Source organism: Pristiophorus japonicus, chromosome 1 (genome assembly GCF_044704955.1).
Source record: "Pristiophorus japonicus isolate sPriJap1 chromosome 1, sPriJap1.hap1, whole genome shotgun sequence".
Taxonomy (NCBI): Eukaryota; Metazoa; Chordata; class Chondrichthyes; family Pristiophoridae; genus Pristiophorus; species Pristiophorus japonicus.
Genome location: NC_091977.1, coordinates 179,929,977 through 179,950,852, shown reverse-complemented (window position 1 = coordinate 179,950,852; position 20,876 = coordinate 179,929,977). Strand labels below are relative to the sequence as shown.

The 20,876-nt window shown below is 43.3% G+C and overlaps 1 protein-coding gene across 9 annotated transcripts in view; it reads right to left on the bottom strand.

Annotated features, from left to right (window-relative positions):
* mef2cb (myocyte enhancer factor 2cb) overlaps nucleotides 1-20,876 on the bottom strand; it is a 352,227-nt gene that overhangs the window by 11,639 nt on the left and 319,712 nt on the right. For all 9 annotated transcript variants that reach the window (XM_070885140.1, XM_070885149.1, XM_070885203.1 and 6 more), the window contains 3 exons: nucleotides 17,117-17,286; nucleotides 14,789-14,918; nucleotides 1,043-1,178 (listed from right to left, as the gene is read on the bottom strand). In XM_070885140.1, the coding sequence (XP_070741241.1) occupies nucleotides 1,043-1,178; nucleotides 14,789-14,918; nucleotides 17,117-17,286 (436 nt within the window). The remainder of the gene's footprint in view (nucleotides 1-1,042; nucleotides 1,179-14,788; nucleotides 14,919-17,116; nucleotides 17,287-20,876) is intronic.

The window sequence follows — 20,876 nt, the reverse complement described above, 5'->3', positions numbered from 1 at the left end:
GCTAATCAAAACACAGAATTCTCAGACAGTGAACCAGGAAGTAGGTAAGCTCCTAAAATCCTAACTTTTAAAAGATGTTAGCGAGCAAAACAAAGATTGGGGTTCTCACATGGGGAAAATGGAAAATCTGAAATAAAGATGAATAAACTTTTTAAAAAAAGATATTTTTTAAAGTCTTTTAAAATTTTAAATTTTTATTAAAATGGATAAATTTGACACTGCACAAAATTAAAATTAGTTTTTTAGGGCCATAAACACTGTTAAAACCCCAGTTCCGCCCAGTACAAAAGGCTCCAACTTTTAATGGGGTATTTAACAGCATAATTACCGCGGAGGAGCCAAAGTTTTCGTCAGTTTCCCTGACTTGAGAGATTATACTGATTGCTGTCTCTGTGGAGTGGTTGCCAGTTCGCTGTCATCAGGACAGCAAATTCAGGGCCAATATACAGATAAATGTTGTGTCTCAGTGGGTTAGAACACTGTTCTTTCAGCTCTGGAGTTTGGCATTGAAACAACTCTAATCTGATGAGGCAAAGATTACTCATCTCTTTTCGTTGCAAGAGTCCTCTCTGAATTAATTTAAGGAAACTGCTATTGAATAACATGGAAATACCATTTTGGTGCAGGAGTGTATGCATGTCAAAGGATGGGGTTAAGGCACATGGTTGGGGCTGAATACAGGATGCTGTACTCTACCACCTTAGCGAAAAGTGCTTACTGCTGACACAGTTTATCTTTCCCCAGCAACAACCACCAAGACCTGAATGTATAAAAATTCACCTAAATTAATATGCTCATATTTAGCAGCACTTTTATAGTATACTATTGCGATTATAGGCTCATAAATGAATTGGAATAAAACTTGTTTATGATTTTTGCTCCTGAGTTATACAGTGTAGTAACTCATTGGAAACATACACATATATATTCAAAAGCTCACTGCTATGTCTGCATTACATAACTGGTACATTGTGAGAATGAAGAAATAAAATGAATAAATCATACAAGAAGATTAATTCACTGTTATGTTAAATGTACTTACCCCAGCTGGCTTAGGGCTGAATGTTGCATATTCTGTAGCTGATGTTGCTGCCAGCCAGTCATTGAGCCCAGGTGGAGGGCATTGGCAGTATTAAATCCAGTGAGAGATTGCAATTCAGCACTACTCAGAGAATATTCTTTATTGTGATGGCGGCAGGACCAGAATAAGAGGAAGAAGAAACATTAAAGTCAATTAAACATGATGGAGTTCACAATGTGTCCTTCAGATCATTAATGAAACAATTAACTTTTGATGCTCTAAATGCCTTCAATATAAACTAGGTAGGATACTCCAGTATGAACTATTTAGTTTGAAAAAATATTAAGATTTGACTTTTAGGGAAGTTAGCATACTATGGTTAAAAGGAAACACAAAATTACAGAACCAGAGACATTTAGAGAACAGAAGGAGGCCTTTCACTTCATCATGTCTGTTCCAACTCCAGAGCAATCCAAAATGAATGCACTGTCTCGTTGTTTAACCACAGCAATGTATCTTCCTCTGCTTCAAATAGTTATCTAAATTTTCCTTACAAAATGCAATGGTCTCTACCTCAACTCCACCCTGTGACATAACATTTTATACTCCGAACTCTCTGAGTAAAGGTTTTTTCTAACCTCTCGCCGCACTTTTAGTGACAATTTTAAATTGATGACACCATGTCACTCACTTCCCAACCAGAAGAAATAGTCTCTCTCTCTATTCACCCCATCAAATGCTTGATAATAAAAAAAAATAATGCTCCTCTTAGTATTTTCTGCACTTGGGAAAATAGTCTCAGTATCTCAAGTCTTTCCTTATAACTACATCATTCAGTGTCTTTCCATTGAGTGTATACTCCCATTCTTTGTTTTTTCCTCCCAAAATATATGACCTCACACTTTTCCACATTAAATTGCATTGCCCATTCTGCTAGCCTATTGAAATATTTTACATTCCTTCTTGCTATTTGAAAAATCTTACCTTTGTTATCAACACATTTACTTCATAAGCCTGAGTCAAAATAATCTGTACAGAGAACAAAAATGACTCAGGACTGATCCTCAGGCACAACACTTTCAATCCTTTCCCAACCAGAGCAAAGAGCAACATCATTAAACCTAACCCTGTGTTTCCTGTCCATCAACCAACTTTATATACGTGCAGCTACATATTCTCTTATAATATGCCTGAATGTTTGTAATAAATCTACTACACTTATTACAGTATGGCTTCTGAAATCCATCTACATAGCATCTATTATATTCCCTTTATCTTTCCAGTCACTTGTACAGAAAAACTTTATTAAATTTGTCAAACATGACTTGCTTTTAACAAAACCACATTGTCTGTCCTTAATTATCCCATGCATTTCTAAATGCTCACTGATTTGATCTCAAATGATGCATTCTAAGAGTTTGGCCACAACTGGTGTAAGAGTTGTTGGTCTAAGGTCTGTTATTTCAAAGCCATTTGTTTCAACACAAAATCTGAATATTCCAGTAATTGAAATTAAGCAATTTAAATGAAACAGCACATTTGATTTAACAGATAATTTGAATTAATTGATAGAATTAAGAGTAGACTGTATTGTAAATGATTTATCCTTTTCTTCCTTCTTGAACAGAGGAATTATATAGACTATCTCTCTCTATTTGTGTATCTAAGGAGGACTGAAATATTCTGGTCAGGGCCTCAGCTATCTCTTTGGGTGCTGTCAAGGCCCAGTGACTTATCCACCTTGAGTTCTGCTACTTTTTTTTTAGATCTAGTCCCTTTTTTACAGTTATCTCTAAAACTTGTTCCATATCCATTTTTTTTATTAGTTCCTGGGATGTGGGCATTGTTGACAAGACCAGCATTTATTGCCCATATCTAATGGCCCTTGAGAAGGTAGTGGTGAGCCACTTTCTTGAACCGCTGCAGTCTGTGTGGTGAAGGTACTCCCACAGTGCTGTTACGGAGGGAGTTCCAGGATTTTGACCCAGCGGCGACGAAGGAACGGCGATATATTTCCAAGTCAGGATGGTCTGTAACTTGGAGGTAAATGGTGTTCCCATGCGCCTGCTGCCCTTGTCCTTCTAGGTGGTAGAGGTCGCGGGTTCTGGAGGTGCTGCTGAAGTAGCCTTGGCGAGTTGCTGCAGTGCATCTTGTAGATGGTACACACTGCAACCACGGTGCGCCGGTGGTGGAGGGAGTGAATGTTTAAGGCGGTGGATGGGGGGGCAATCAGGCTGCTTTGTCCTGGATGGTGTTGAGCTTCTTGAGTGTTGTTGGAGTTGCACTCATCCAGGCAAGTGGAGAGTATTCCATCACACTCCTGACTTGTGCCTTGTAAATGGTGGTAAGACTTGAAAGTCAGGAGGTGAGTCACTCGCCGCAGAATACCCAGCCTCTGACCTGCTCTTGTTGCCACAGTATTTATGTGGCTGGTCCAGTTAAGTTTCTGGTCAATGGTGACCCCCCAGGATGTTGATGGTGGGGGATTCAGCAATGGTAATGCGATTGAATATCAAGGGGCGATGGTTAGAGTCTCGCTTGTTGGAGATAGTCATTGCCTGGCACGTGTGTGGCACGAATGTTACTTGCCACTTATCACCCCTAGCCTGAATGTCGTCCAGGTCATGCTGCATGCGGGCATGGACTGCTTCGTTATCTGAGGAGTTGTGAATAGAACTGAACACCGTGCAATCATCAGCAAGCATACCCACTTCTGACCTTATGAGGTAGAGAAGGTCATTGATGAAGCAGCTGAAGGTGGTTGGGCCTAGGACACTGCCTTGAGGAACTCCTGCAGCGATATCCTGGGGTGTGACGATTGACCTCCAACGACCATCTTCCTTTGTGCTAGGTATGGCTCCAGCCAATGGAAAGTTTTCCCCCTGATTCTCATTGTCTTCAATTTTACTAGGGCTCCTTTATGCCACACTCGGTCAAATGCTGCCTTGATGTCAAGGGTAGTCACTCTCACCTCACCTCTGGAATTTAGCTCTTTTGTCCCAAGGCTGTAATGAGGTCAGGAGCCATATGGTCATGGCGGAACCCAAACTGAGCATTGATGAGCAGGTTAGTGGCGAGTAAGTGCCGCTTGATCGCACTGTCAACGACATCTTCCTTCATTTTGCTGATGATTGAGAATAGACTGATGAGACGGCAATTGGCCAGATTGGATTTGTCTTGCTTTTTGTGGACAGGACATACCTGGGCAGTTTTCCACATTGTCTGATAGCTGTACTGGAACTGCTTGACTAAAGGCGTGACTAGTTCTGGAGCACAAGTCTTCAGCACAACATCCAGGATGTTGTTGAGGACCATAGACTTTGCTGTATCCATTGTGCTCAGCCGTTTCTTCATATCACGTGGAGTGAATTGATTTGGCTGAAGGCTGGCTTTTGTGATGGCGAGGACCTCAAGAGGAGATCAATATGGAACATCCACTTGGCACTTCTGGCTGAAGATGGTTGCAAATGCTTCAGCCTTGTCTTTTGCACTCACAGGCTGGGCTCCACCATCATTGAAGATGGAGATACTCATGGAGCCTCCTCCTCCTGTTAGCTGTTTAATGGATCACCACCATTCATGACTGGATGTGGCAGGACTGCAGAGCTTTGATCTGATCCATTGATTGTGGCATCCCTTAGCTGTCAAAAGCATGCTGCTTCTGTTGTTTAGCTTGCATGTAGTCCTGTGTGCAGCTTTCCCAGATTGGATCCTCATTTTTAGGTGTGTCTGGTGATGCTCCTGGCATGCTCTTTTGCACTCCTTATTGAACCAGGATTGGTCCCATGTCTTGATGGTAGTGGTAGAGTGAGAGATATGCTGGGCCATGAGGTTACAGATTGTGGTGAAATACAATTCTGCTGCTGCTGATGGCCCACAGCGGCTCATGGAAGCCCAGTTTTGAGCTGCTAGATCTGTTTTGAATCTATCCCATTTAGCACAGTGGTAGTGCTACATAACACAATGGAGAGTGTCCTCAGTGTAAAGAGGGTATTTTGTCTCCACAATGACTGTGCGGTGGTCACTGCTACCAATACTGTCATGGACAGATACATCTGCAACAGGTAGATTGGTGAGGACGACGTCAAGTAGGTTTTTCCCTCATGTTGGTTCTCTCATCACCTGCCGCAGGCCCAGTCTGGCAGCTATGTCCTTCAGGACTTGGCCAGCTCGGTCAGTGGTGGTGCTTCCGAGCCAACTTGGTGATGGACATTGAAGTCCCCCACCCAGAGTACATTTTTGTCCTTATTACTCTCAGTGCTTCTTAAGTGGTATTCAACATGGAGGAGTACTGATTCATCAGCTGAGGGAGGGTGGTAGATGGTAATCAGCAGGAGGTTTCGCTGTCCATGCTTAGGCTCTGGAGTCAATGTTGAGGACTCCCAGGGCCACTCCCTCCTGACTGTATACTACTGTGCCGCCACCTCTGGTGGGTCTATCCTGCTGCTGGGACAGAACATAGCCAGGGATGGTGATGGGAGAGTCTGGGACATTGGCTGAAAGGTATGAATCTTTGAGTATGACTATGTCAGGTTGTTTGCTTGACTAGTCTGTGGGACCGCTTTCCCAATTTTTGCACAAGTCCCCAGATTTGCTTGTGGAGGACTTTGCAGGGTCGACTGGGCTGGGTGTGCTGTTGTTGTGTCCATAGCCGGTGCTGAGGTTGATGCCGAGTGGTCTGTCCAGTTTTATTCTTATTTTTATTTTTCGCAGCGGTTTGTTACAACTGAGTGCCTTGCTAGGCCATTTTGGAAGGCAGTTAAGAGTCAACCAGATTGCTGTGGGTCTGGAGTCACATTATAGGCCAGACCAGGTAAGGACGGCAGATTTCCTTCCGTGAAGGACATCCTCCGCTAGTACATCCATGTTCTCACTGCCGCCATCATTTGTAAAAACTGATTCAAAATACATATTTAATATCTCTCCCATACCTTCAACCTCTACAACTAGATTTCCCCCTTCATTTCTGAGTGGTCCTACCCCCACTTTAGTTGCTCTCACTTTTAATGTTTATAAATACCCTTACTATTTCCAATTCTTTAGTTTGCTTCTTCACTCCCCATTTTTTATGTTCCTGATGATTTTCTTCAGTATTATTAACTCTCATTTTAATCATATACCTCCCATTACATCTCAGTTAGTTTTAATCTCGATATTATGCAGAGAACTCTACACTTTGATGCATCCCATTTTTCGCTTTGTCGGATTGTTTATTTTGTACTTTATCTATCTCAGATTTGAAGATTTCCCACAGCTGATCTTTCACCCAGCTTGCCAACGTTTGTGCTCAGTTATGTGGGCTAGATCCCTTCTTATATAGAAACATAGAAAATAGGTGCAGGAGCAGGCCATTCGGCCGTTTGAGCCTGCACCACCATTCAATATGATCATGGCTGATTATGCAAAATCAGTATCCCATTCCTGCTTTCTCTCCGTGCCCCTTGATCTCTTTAGCCGTAAGAGCCACATCTAACTCCCTTTTGAATATATCTAACGAACTGGCCTCAACAACTTTCTGTGGTAGAGAATTCCACAGGTTCACAATTCTCTGAGTGAAGAAGTTTCTCTTCATCTCGGTCCTAAATGGCTTACCCCTTATCCTTAGACTGTGAACCCTGGTTCTGAACTTCACCAACATTGGGAACATTCTTCCTGCATCTAACCTATCCAATCCCGTCAGAATTTTACATGTTTCTATGAGATTCCCTCTCATTCTTTTAAATTCCAGTGAATATAAGCCTAACCGATCCAGTCTTTCTTCATATGTCAGTCCTGCCATCCCAGGAATCAGTCTGGTGAACCTTCGCTGCACTCCCTCAATAGCAAGAATGTCCTTCCTCAGATTAGGAGACCAAAACTGTACACAATATTCAAGATGTGGCCTCACCAAGTCCCTGTATAACTGCAGTAAGACGTCCCTGCTCCGATACTCAAATCCACTCGCTATGAAGGCCAACATGCCATTTGCCTTCTTCACCACCTGCTGTACCTGCATGCCAACTTTCAATGACTGATGTACCATGACACCCAGGTCTCGTTGCACCATTCAGATAATATTCTGCCTTCCTGTTTTTGCCACCAAAGTGGATGACCTCACATTTATCCACATTATACTGCATCTGCCATGCATTTGCCCATTCAGCTAACCTGCCCAAGTCACCCTGCAGCCTCTTAGCATCCTCTTCACAGCTCACACTGCCACCCAGCTTAGTGTCATCTGCAAACTTGGAGATATTACATTCGATTCCTTCGTCCAAATCATTAATGTACATTGTAAATAGCTGGGGTCCCAGCACTGAACCTTGCAGCACCCCACGAGTCACTGCCTGCCATTCTGAAAAGGACCCGTTTATTCTTACTCTTTGCTTCCTGTCTGCCAACCAGTTCTCTATCCACGTCAATACATTACCTCCAATACCATTGTGCTTTAATTTTGCACACAAATCTCTTGTGTGGGACCTTGTCAAAAGCCTTTTGAAAGTCGAAATACACCACATCCACTGGTTCTCCTTTGTCCACTCTACGAGTTACATCCTCAAAACATTCTAGAAGATTTGTTAAGCATGATTTCCCTTTCATAAATCCATGCTGACTTGGACCGATCCTGTCACTGCTTTCCAAATGTGCTGCTATTAAGACTTTAATAATTGATTCCAACATTTTCCCCACTACCGATGTCAGGCTAACCAGTCTATAATTTCCTGTTTTCTCTCTCCCTTCTTTTTTAAAAAGTGAGGTTACATTAGCTACCCTCCAATCCATAGAAACTGATCCAGAGTCAATAGAATGTTGGAAAATGACCACCAATACATCCACTATTTCTAGGGCCACTTCCTTAAGTACTCTGGGATGCAGACTATCAGGCCCTGGGGATTTATCGGCCTTCAATCCCATCAATTTCCCTAACACAATTTCCTGACTAATAAGGATTTCCTTCAGTTCCTCCTTCTCGCTAGACCCTCAGTCCCCTAGTTTTTCTGGAAGGTTATGTGTGTCTTCCTTAGTGAAGACAGAACCAATGACTAAATTTTACCTTTTTACCAGTTATGTGCCCTAACTTTGATTCTTCATTATCTGTTTTTATTTTTAATTTGAAACTATTTCCAAACTGTTCTCCTACTCTCACATTAATTAGTTTCTCCACTTCATTTCCCAGACTAAATCCAGCAATGGTTCTGATTGAAAACATGCTCCAAATGTTCATGCGAAAAGAAACATTATTGATTATTTGAAAAAAATAATTTTAAATTTCCAATTCGTACAGAAACCTTCCAAACAGGGGTTTCTTCCCTTGGGCCACTCCATTGACTTCATTTAATGGGAAAGAGTCACCTAGTCCTGAAGTTCATTCATTTATTTTGATGGAGAACGTGACTTCAGATTGCTTTTGAACCTAATCCAGAATTACCCACCTTGTGGGGAAAAAACATGCTACTGGCTAAATTTGCAGTATACCAAGCCAGTAGCAAGTTGTTCTATACTGACAAGTTTATTATGACAATCTGGACCATACCTGGACCATACTTTACTTGTACAGTACAGCAAGTTTCAAAATCTCTGAGTTGTTTCCTTCTAACCATATACTGATGAAGCATCACTCCCTTCATACTGTCACACAATCACTGTAACGTCCATTCCTATTCACTCTTTACTCAGCAATATAATTGATTAAAAAAAATCTTAATATGGGAGTTTGTTAACAACTAAATTAGCTGAAAATCATGTGATTTCTAATGTTCTTAAAAATGGTATTCTTGTTCATCATTCCAGTTACAAGTTGTCTGAACCTATTAATCATATTAAGACACATACAAATGGTCAGGACTACGGAGTCCTTTCAGGTCCCACAAACAACATAAAGAACAATAATTTCCAGGCTGTTTTAGGAATATTATTAATTTAACATGTTTTTATTTTTTTATTTTAAGCAAGGTTCTTCATTAAGTAATTCATGACAATTTAACACAATTCAATTCAAAACTTAATGAGTAGCAAAAAAAAATGCTTTTAAAATGATGCTATAGAAATGTATTGTTTTTCTAAATTGAAAGGCTTCATTTATTCAAGGTGCATCAAAACACTTAAGGTAAATTGCTTTGAAAGTATTACACTCAGAAAATTGCTTTCAATTACTGTAGCCTGATAGATATGACAATCAAAACTGAAGGATATTAACGAAATGTGCAATTTGGAAAGTTTGACACAGCAGGACACCCATTGTTGCAAAATTGATTTTTGTGCCATAAATTTCTATGATTCTTCTAAGGTTCTGTGATTTGCAATACTTTTCACCAGGCAATGCTTTTTCCATATTTTACACTAAACTGTCTAGAACTGTATTCAATAAACATTCTTACAACGCATTCAATCCAAAATTACTTGCTTTTTGATTAAAATGTGGTGCAGGGTGGATTGCAGTGATTATTATACACACAACAGCAACAACTTGCATTTATATAGCGTCTTTAATGTAGTAAAATGGCCTAAGGTGTTTCACAGGAGTGTAAACAAACAAAAATGGACACACATACATAAATATGAATTTCTAATTGTATGGGCAAGAGATGTGTGCATATTGGCACTTGTGCCAGCCACACCCCATGTTAAATTGGTGCCCTCCCACTGTTCCCACAAATTCCAGCGGGATTAGCACTAGATGTGATACTGATGTAACCACTGGGATCGTGTTGTGAGGAATTTTGGCCCCAGTTTTTTTTTTAGGGGTCTGAAAATTTTGACAAGAACCAGCTATCAACACGTAAAAATCTTACTATGTGGAGGGAAGAATGGGTATCAGACACAAAGAAACAGCAGGAAGCAGTTATGTTATGTTTATAAATCATGTGGTACTCGTATACCAGCTGCAATCCATGGCCTGTAACAACAGGCATGTACAAGCAGAAGGGAGTGTAAGCCTTTTATGAATAATGTTGCAGCAATACATCAGCATTTCAGAAATATAGAAACGTAGAAAATAGGTGCAGGAGTAGGCCATTCGGCCCTTCGAGCCTGCACCGCCATTCAATAAGATCATGGCTGATCATTCCCTCAGTACCCCTTTCCTGCTTTCTCTCCATACCCTTGATCTCTTTAGCCGTAAGGGCCATTTCCAACTCCCTCTTGAATATATCCAATGAACTGGCATCAACAATTCTCTGCGGCAGGGAACTCCACAGGTAAATAACTCTCTGAGTGAAGAAGTTTCTCCTCATCTCAGTCCTAAATGGCCTACCCCTTATCCTAAGACTATGGCCCCAAGTTTCCACATGATTTGCTCCTGATTTTTAGGAGCAAGTGGTGTAGAACGGAGTATCTTAAAAATCGGAATTCTTGTCATTGAGTTTGCTCCAGTTCTAGTCAGTTAGAACAGTTTCACTTTGGAACAGAATTTTTTTTTCAAAAGGGGGCGTGTCTGGCCACTTACGCCTGTTTTCAAAGTTTCGTCAGTGAAAACTTACTCCAAACTAACTTAGAATGGAGTAAGTGAAGATTTTTGTACGCTCGAAAAAACCTTGTCTACACTTTAGAAAATCAGGCGTAGGTTACAAATCAGGTGAAGGGAATGGCAGGGGGGGGGTTAAAGGGAAGTTTACAAACATTAAACACTTCAGTTTTACAAATAAAGAGCCATCATCAATAATAAATGATAAATACATCAATAAATCAACCAATAAATCAATCAAAAAAAATCAATAAATAAAACATTTTCTACTTACCGACTGCAGCACCGGGAGCCCTCCAACAGCATGCTGGGATTGCCCCCCCCCCCCGCAGTGTGTCTCTGTCAGTGTCTCTATCTCTCTGTCTGTCTGTGTGTGTCTCTCATTCTCTGTCTGTCAATGTTTGTGTTTCTGACAGCGAGGGGAGGGGGAGGAGGGGGGTAGAGGGAGAGAGGGGTGGAGGGATGAGGAAGAAGGGGGAGGGATGGGGAGAAGGGGGAGGGATGGGGGAGAAGGGGGAGGGATGGGGGAGAAGGGAGAAGGGGGAGGGGGGAGAAGGGGGGATAAAGGGGAGAAGGAGGAGAAGGGGGGAAAGGAGATGGGGGGATGGGGGGGAAGGAGATGGGGAGGATGGGGCGGTAAGGAGATTGGTGGGTGGGGGGTAAGGAGATTGGTGGGGGGGGGGGTAAGGAGATTGGTGGGGGGGGGGTAAGGAGAAGGGGGAGGGAGGCTGAACGGGCCGGGCCCGATACTTCGGGCAGGGCCCGTCCCCAGCACCAGATTTAAAGGTAGGTGGCGTTGGGTCGGGTCGGGGGGAGCGCGGGTCGGGGGGTTGGTGGGAGGGAGGTCGGTTCGGTTCGGGTCGGGGGGAGGGAGGGAGAGGGAGGTCAGGTTGGGGGGAGCGAGGTCAGGTCGGGGGGCGGGAGGTCAGGTCGGGGGGCGGGAGGTCAGGTCGGATCCAGTCCGGGGGCAGGGAAGCGGGAGTCGGGTCGGTGTCGGTGTCAGGTCCGGTCCAGAGGCGGGGGCGGGGGGGGGAAGCGGGAGTCGGGTCGGTGTCGGGTCCGGTCCGGAGGCAGGAAGCGGGATTCAGGTCCGGTTGGGAGGAAGCAGGAGCTGGCCGTGGGAGGAGCCTTATTCACGCAGCCCCAGTGAGACCATTCGGCCAGGGCTAGGGGCTATGTGCTTCGGCCCCTCCCACACAGTTTTGGGTGCCTGGAGCTACTGAACATGCGCGCCCACTGTAGCGCGCGTGTGCAGAGGTCCCTGCACTGTTTTCAGCGCAGGGACCTGGCTCCGCCCCCTACAGCTCCTGCTGCGCTGCGCCGAGGGCCAGAGGACCTGCAGAGAGCTGTAGAATCTGGAGTTTTTTTCAGGCGCACTTTGTGGCACGAAAAACGGGCATCCAGGTCGGGACTGCGCCGTTCTAGGCGCGGCTCGAAACTTGGGCCCTATGTCCCCTGGTTCTGGACTTCCCCAACATCGGGAACATTCTTCCCGTATCTAACCTGTCCAGTCCTGTCAGAATCTTATACGTTTCTATGAGATCCCCTCTCATCCTTCTGAACTCCAGTGAATAAAGGCCCAGTTGATCCAGTCTCTCCTCATATGTCAGTCCAGCCATCCCTGGAATCAGGTTGGTGAACCTTCGCTGCACTCCCTCAATAGCAAGAATGTCCTTCCTCAGATTGGGAGACCAAAACTGAACACAATATTTCAGGAGAGGCCTCACCAAGGCCCTGTACAACTGCAGTAACACCTCCCTGCTCCTATACTCAAATCCCCTAGCTATGAAGGCCAACATACCATTTGCCTGCTTCACCACCTGTTGTACCTGCATGCCAACTTTCAATGACTGATGAACCATGACACCCAGGTCTCGTTGCACCTCCCCTTTTCCTAATCTGCCGCCATTCAGATAATATTCTGCCTTCGTGTTTTTGCCCCCAAAATGGATAACCTCACATTTATCCACATTATACTGCATCTGCCATGCATTTTCCCACTCACCTAACATGTCTAAGTCAACCTGAAGCCTCTTAGCGCTCTCCTCACAGCTCACACCGCCACCCAGCTTCGTGTCATCTGCAAACTTGGAGATATTACATTCAATTCCTTCGTCTAAATCATTAATGTATATTGTAAAGAGCTGGGGTCCCAGCACTGAGCCCTGCGGCACTCCACTAGTCACTGCCTGCCATTCTGAAAAGGATCCGTTAATCCCGACTCTCTGTTTCCTGTCTGCCAACCATTTCCCTATCCATGTCAGTACATTACCCCCAATACCATGTGCTTTGATTTTGCACACCAATCTCTTGTGCGGGACCTTGTCAAAAGCCTTTTGAAAGTCCAAAAACACCACATCCACTGGTTCTCCCTTGTCCACTCTGCTAGTTACATCCTCAAAAAATTCCAAAAGATTCGTCAAGCTTGATTTCCCATTCATAAATCCATGCTGACTTGGACTGATCCTGTCACTGCTTTCCAAATGCGCTGCTATTTCATCCTTAATGATTGATTCCAACATTTTCTCCACTACTGATGTCAGGCTAACCGGTCTATAATTACCCGTTTTCTCTCTCCCTCCTTTTTTAAAAAGTGGTGTTACATTAGCTACCCTCCAGTCCATAGGAACTGATCCAGAGTCGATAGACTGTTGGAAAATGATCACCAATGCATCCACTATTTCTAGGGCCACTTTCTTAAGTGCTCTGGGATGCAGACTATCAGGCCCTGGGGATTTATCTGCCTTCAATCCCATCAATTTCGCGAACACAATTTCCCGCCTAACAAGGATATCCTTCAATTCCTCCTTCTCACTCGACCCACTGTCTCCTGGTACATCCAGAAGGTTATTTGTGTCTTCCTTCGTGAAGACAGAACCAAAGTATTTGTTCAATTGGTCTGCCATTTCTTTGTTCCCCATTATGAATTCACCTGAATCTGACTGCAAGGGACCTACGTTTGTCTTCACTAATCTTTTTTTCTTCACATGTTTATAGAAGGTTTTGCAGTCAGTTTTTATGTTCCCCGTAAGCTTCCTCTCGTAATATATTTTCCCTCTCTTAATTAAACCCTTAGTCCTCCTTTGTTGAATTCTAAATTTCTCTCAGTCGTCAGGTTTGTTGCTTTTTCTAGCCAATTTATATGCCTCTTCCTTGGTTTTAACACTATCCTTAATTTCCCTTGTTAGCCATGGTTGAGCCACCTTCCCCGTTTTATTTTTACTCCAGACAGGGATGTACAATTGCTGAAGTTCATCCATGTGATCTTTAAATGTTTGCCATTGCTTATCCACCGTCAACCCTTTAAGTATCCTTTGCCAGTCTCGTCTAGCCAATTCACGCCTCATACCGTCGAAGTTACCTTTCCTTAAGTTCAGGACCCTAGTTTCCGAATCAACTGTGTCACTCTCCATCTTAATAAAGAATTCTACCACGTTATGGTCACTCTTCCCCAAGGGGCCTCGCACAACAAGATCGCTAATTAGTTCCTTCTCATTACACATCACCCAGTCTAGGATGGCCAGCTCTCTAGTTGGTTCCTCGACATATTGGTCTGGAAAACCATCCCTAATACACTCCAGGAAATCCTCCTCCACCGCATTGCTACCAGTTTGCTTAGCCCAATCAATATGTAGATTAAAGTTGCCCATGTTAACTGCTGTACCTTTATGGCATGCATCCCTTATTTCTTGTTTGATGCTGTCCCCAACATCATTACTCCTGTTTGGTGGTCTGTACACAACTCCCACTAGCGTTTTCTGCCCTTTGGTATTCCGCAGCTCCACCCATACCGATTCCACATCATCCAGGCTAATGTCCCTCCTTACTATTGCATTCATTTTCTCTTTAACCAGCAACGCCACCCCACCTCCTTTTCCTCTCTGTCTATCCTTCCTAAATGTTGAATACCCCTGGATGTTGAGTTCCCAGCCTTGGTCACCCTGGAGCCATGTCTCCGTGATGCTAATTACATCATATCCGTTAACTGGTATCTGCGCAGTTAATTCGTTCATCTTATTCCGAATACTCCTCGCATTGAGACACAGAGCCTTCAGGCTTGACTTTTTAACACACTTTGCCCCTTTAGAATTTTGCTGTAATGTGGCCCATTTTGTTTTTTGCCTTGGGTTTTCCTGCCCTCCACTTTTACTATTCTCCTTGCTATCTTTTGCTTCTGCCTCCATTTTATTTCCCTCTGTCTTCCTGCATAGGTTCCCATCCCCCTGCCATGCTAACATGAAATAATATCGATAATCTTAGTAAATCTATTTTGTGTGACCTAATAGAACCTTGCTACTGACTGTAAAGTGATAAGAGTTACCTACCAGTACCATATGTGGTAGAAATGGCTGAAGGGTATCCTCCCATCCCGTGCCCAGGCAAAGTAGGGGTTGCCACGGAAACCACCGGCGTAGCCAATGACTGTGCAGCTTGTGAGTTGTTTATTCTCTGATTCTATAAAGGAACAAAATTGTGATTTTTAAATGTAATTTTTTTAAGACTATGTCTGTTAAATAATTCTTGCAGAAAAAACTGAAATGTACATTCGAAATTTTTAATAAAGTGAATCATTTAACACAATTGGCCTTGAAGAACTCTACAAAACCTATCATTTACAACACTTCAGGAGACTAGATGTTCCCAAGGTAACCAATTACATCAGTATTTCCATAGTAACCAGCCCAGTCACCTGCAAAGATTGTGTTATTGTGGCAGGAAAAAGATCATGTGGAAAACAGATGAAATATGCATGTTGTCCTGTTATTGTGTTTTTATCAAGAACAACAAATATTAATATTACAATAGTGGATTTCAGTTGTTGTTCACAAAGAATTCGATAGCTTTGTCTTAATTATGAGCAGAGGTTGTAAGTATCAATATTTTACATGACCAGTAGGTGGTGCTGTGTTACTTCTGTTTAAGAGCTGTAATGTTCTTATGAAGGCAGCATATTTTAGGTTGTATATATCATTTCTCATTTATTATCAGAAAGACAAGCTCAAAACAATTAATTGACTAACAAATACATAACTTTTGGCACAGCACAATTTCAGAGGTCTATTCTGGGAACTATTTCTTGTCGATATCTTCAACCCACCTAAACCTAGCTTTTAAGTTTTAAGAAAATCACAGATGTGGATCTCTGAAGCTTAATAACTATACATAATTAGAGAACCATGTTTAAGAAAGAAAATAAACATAAACATTTTAATTTCTAAACAGGTTGGTACTAAAAATTACTACTTATGAATAAGGTGGGGTAGATAATATTAACCTGTGAAGACAATGGTCTTTGTACAACTTAAAACAGGATTTGCAGACCAACGCGATCTCTGAGCAGTATGAAAAACAAAGCAAAAAATAAAAAAGTTACTGTTGTCTACTAGTGTGGAAATACTTTTAAGAGATCAGCAGAACTCTCACTTACCAGTAATAAATCAACATCCTCAGACTGACAGCATAGAAAAGGAGCAATGAATAACTGTTAGCTGAGATGTAAAAGATGGTTTTGCATTGAAGGAGTGCCATCGATGGCAGATGCATGTTTTCTCACCGTCAATGGCACTCCCTCAAATAAAGCAGGGAGTATAAAACTTACAATGCTGCAGGAGGTCTACATATTTGTAGGTTCTGTAAGTTGCCATCAGGGTCTCCACTTGCCTGTAAGTTTGTGACGTTGATTTACATTGCTTTGTAGGATCAGAATCAGGTTTAAATAAGTCACAATTTCAAGATTTCAGTATTTTAGTGTGTGAACCTAACTAATGCTACAGTTTTAATTGCTGCAACTGTGTGACAAACATTCATAACATTCAGACCCAGTTCTAATTCCTTTTGCTGTTCTTATGATCATTATGAAACAAATAGGTTTCTTATTTGTGTATTGAGGCATGAAAATTATGAACATGTCCAAAGGGGTGGGTGTTTAGAAAAACTGACATATGATGAGTCTTGATTTGGGAAGACATTAGGGGAACAAAGGTAAATAGGGAACCGTGGCCCACAAAGCTTTCAGGTCTCCTTGAATGCTGCTCGCCTGGGGCTCCAACCTATATATAAATCCACCTATAAAATCAGTACAGATTGGATGTAGGTTTCAGAATTTTTTAATCAATTTTTCACTTTGGCAGTCCTCTTTTTACACCTCCCTAGGTTGTGTACTATTCCCTGTCCAAGACACTTGTGACCTGCTTCTAGGTCTCGGCCAATAGGCGTGGAGCCTGGTGCTAGACAGGAGGAGGTAGTAGCCCTGGAGTGATGCCCAGTTATTTCCTTCCTTATGTGGGAATGCCAGGTTTTGCTCAGCCTCTCTCTCTAATGGAACAACAAAGATCAGCATCTCTTTTCTGTGGGGTATTGCAGGTATATACCCACAACACACCACTTTGTGATACTGTGAGTTTAAATGACACCCATTTTAAGCTGAACCTTTAATGATTCTATTTTTGTGTTCGCTATCCTAGGAGGAAGAATTAAATATTCATCCAGACGGGTTTAAATCTACATTGTGTTACTGAATTTAAGTAGATTTATTATGCATCATCATGCTACAAATTACCCTTACTGTGGATGTTAACACCAATGTAATGTCAATTCTGCCCTTACATTTAAGTCGACAAAGTAGAAGATTTTAGGAAAATGTTCCCACTTACCACTGATGGCATATTCTTTGAACCTGGTGGGATAAGAACCCGTAGGTCAGGTTTCCGGTTGTTCATTCCCAAATTCATGGGAGGGGGTGACTTGGTTTGCATGTTCTTATTCATGCTGCCAGGCGAGACCAGCAGACCTGGCGAATTGCGGGGATTTCCATATCCATTTCCTGTGGCATAAAAGGTTTTGCATAAGCAAATATATATTTAATATACAACATAGAAATCATTTCAAATGAGAACTGAGAGATCAGCAGCTGATTTTTAAAGGGAAAAATCAAAAATATATTCAAAAATAATGACAGCTACAAATATGTCATCATTTTGTCATCTCTTAATTTCCACACGACTTTCTAAAATCTTTGGATGTGTTAGGAAACTTTCAATGGAGTGCACCAATGAAATGCTATTTGTCTCTCTGCTTTATCAGCATCTGAACACTTCACATTTAAAATGTTTGAATCAATATCAGGACAGTTGTTTTAAAGGATTCAGTTTTATTCATAGTTCTAAGAAACATATTAATAAATGACTGTTCCCATCAATTCCCTTAAAAAAAAAGAGTTACCTAAATTTATCAACAACTTCTAGTAATATTTATGTTAAGCAATGATTGCTGATGGCATGAGAAGCAGGTAATTTGGATGAATTACTGCTGGATGCATGAGGGAGCTGAATTAATGCACATAGTTGAAATGGAAACACTGACACATTAATGATTATATCTCCCAGGGTAATTCAGCACCTTTACGCCTTCTAGGGTTACTAACTTCTTAAAGCTAGTAGCCTCTGACGAGAACATCAGAACTCACCTTTTAAACAAAAATAGTCCAGAAACAAACACAAAAATGAATAAAACGATATTAATGTTAATTCTTTACAAAGGCAAAGCCAGTTCTCTGAAAGGAAGTGTTATCATCTCCACTAGATTAGCTGGCTTGGTATGATAAGCGAATCTAAAGGTGTGAAAACAGGCAACTGTATTGCTCTGCACAGACTAGCACAAAAAATATTAAACCTTTCTGAAAAATCATAGAAATATAGGGCCCAAGTTTCCACATGATTTGCGCCTGATTTTTAGGAGCAACTGGTGGAGAACGGACTATCTTAGAAATCGCAATTCTCCACATTTTTTTTTCTGCAGTTCTAGTCAGGTAGAACAGTTCCACTTTGGAACAGAATTTTTTCTTCAAAAGGGGGCGTGTCCGGCCACTGACACCTGATTTCAAAGTTTCCACAGGAAAACGTACTCCAAACTAACTTAGAATGGAGCAAGTGAAGATTTTTGTAGAACTGAAAAAACCTGTTCTACACATTAAAAAATCAGGCGCAGGTTACAAATTAGGCATCCAGAACGAGGTGGTGGGGGGGGGGAGGGGGAGGGGGGGGAAGGGAAGTCATTAAATTCTATAATAAATCCTTATTTATACTTGTACAAATAAATCCAACCTGAATAAACATTTATAAGCAAAGAAAAGATTAAATAAACCATCTTCCTACCTGTGTGAAAGTGCTTCAGGCAGGCCCTTCGGGACCGAAGGCTGAACGGGCCGGCCCGAGACTTCGGGCAGGGCCCGTCCCCAGCACCAGATTTACAGGTAGGTGGCGTTGGGTCGGGTCGGGGAGGTTCGGTTCGGTTCGGGGGGAGAGAGGGAGAGAGAGGGGGGGAGGGAGGGTGAGAGATGGAGGGAGAGAGAGGGAGGGGGGGGGAGGTCATGTCAGGGAGGGGGAGGTCAGGTCGGGGAGGGGGAGGTCAGGTCGGGGAGGGGGAGGTCAGGTCGGGGAGGGGGAGGTCAGGTCGGGGAGGAGGAGGTCAGGTCGGATCCAGTCCGGGGGCGGGGGCGGGGGGGGGGAGCGGGAGTCGGGTCGGGTCCAGTCGGGGGGGGGGTGGGGGGGAGCGGGAGCAGGAGCGCGGGTCGGGTCGGGTCCAGTCGGGGGGTGGGGGGAGTGGGAGTCGGGTCGGGTCGGGTCCGGGGGGGGGAGCGGGAGCGGGTGTCGGATCCGGTCCGGAGGCAGGGGGGGGGGTGGGGAGCGGGTTTCGGGTCTGGTCGGGGGGGGCGGGGGGGGCGGGGAGCAGGAGCTGGCCGTGGGAGGAGCCTTATTCAAGCAGCCCCAGTGAGGCCATTCAGCCAGGGCTAGGGGCTGCGTGCTTCGGGCCCCTCCCACACAGTTTCGGGCGCCTGGAGCTACTGCACTGTAGCGTGCATGTGCAGAGATTCCGGCACTGTTTTCAGCACAGGGACCTGGCTCCGCCCCCCCCACAGCTCGTGCTGTGCTGCGCCGAGGGCCAGAGGACCTGCAGGGAGGTGGAGAATATGGAGGATTTTTTAGGCGCACTTTGTGGCGCGAAAAACGGGTGTCCAGGTCGGGACTGCGCCGTTCTAGGCACGTGTGGAAACTTGGGCCCATAGAAACATAGAAAATAGGTGCAGGTGTAGGCCATTCGGCCCTTCGAGCCTGCACCGCCATTCAATGAGTTCATGGCTGAACATGCAACTTCAGTACCCCATTCCTGCTTTCTCACCATACCCTTGATCCCCCTAGTAGTAAGGACTACATCCAACTCCTTTTTGAATATATTTAGTGAATTGGCCTCAACATCTTTCTGTGGTAGAGAATTCCACAGGTTCATCACTCTCTGGGTGAAGAAGTTTCTCCTCATCTCGGTCCTAAATGGCTTACCCTTTATCCTTAGACTGTGACCCCTGGTTCTGGACTTCCCCAACATTGGGAACATTCTTCCTGCATCTAACCTGTCTAAACCCGTCAGAATTTTAAACATTTCTATGAGATACCCTCTCATTCTTCTGAACTCCAGTGAATACAAGCCCAGTTGATCCAGTCTTTCTTGATAGGTCAGTCCCGCCATCCCGGTATTCAGTCTGGTGAACCTTCGCTGCACTCCCTCAATAGCAAGAATGTCCTTCCTCGAGTTAGGAGACCAAAACTGTACACAATACTCCAGGTGTGGCTTCACCAAGGCCCTGTACAACTGTAGTAACACCTCCCTGCCCCTGTACTCAAATCCGCTCGCTATGAAGGCCAACATGCCATTTGCTTTCTTAACTGCCTGCTGTACCTGCATGCCAACCTTCAATGACACCCAGGTCTCGTTGCACCTCCCCTTTTCCTAATCTGTCACCATTCAGATAATAATCTGTCTCTCTGTTTTTACCACCAAAGTGGATAACCTCACATTTATCCACATTATACTTCATCTGCCATGCATTTGCCCACTCACCTAACCTATCCAAGTCACTCTGCAGCCTCATAGCATCAATCGAAAAGTTTTAAAAGAATTGGCTTTGAAACTGTAGTTATTTGTGGAAGGCCAAAGAGAGTAATAATTAGTTCAGAAAGAATGACCCTTTCAAATTATCCATTTCATCAATGATGTGTTTATTAGGGACTTGCTCTGAACTTAAGTAAAAACCTGAGAAACTGAAACTAATCTAGCAGAAATTTTTCAAATATCCAAATTTCGGCCAGTTGGGAATTTCACTGGTCTCTTTTTAAAAAAAACACTCAAGACAGAGTTTAAAATACTTCAAAAGCACATAGATGACGACGCAAATGGTCAGACAGATGACAGGTGCAATTCATTGTGAATAAGTTGGAAGGAAAAAGAACACATGGGCATGCACACTCAATGAAAGTAAGATGAAGGGTGAGGGGGTAATGAACATAAAGATCTACGAGTTCAAATACATAATTCCCTGTAAGTGCAACTAATGCCATAAAAACGGCAATAACAATTTGG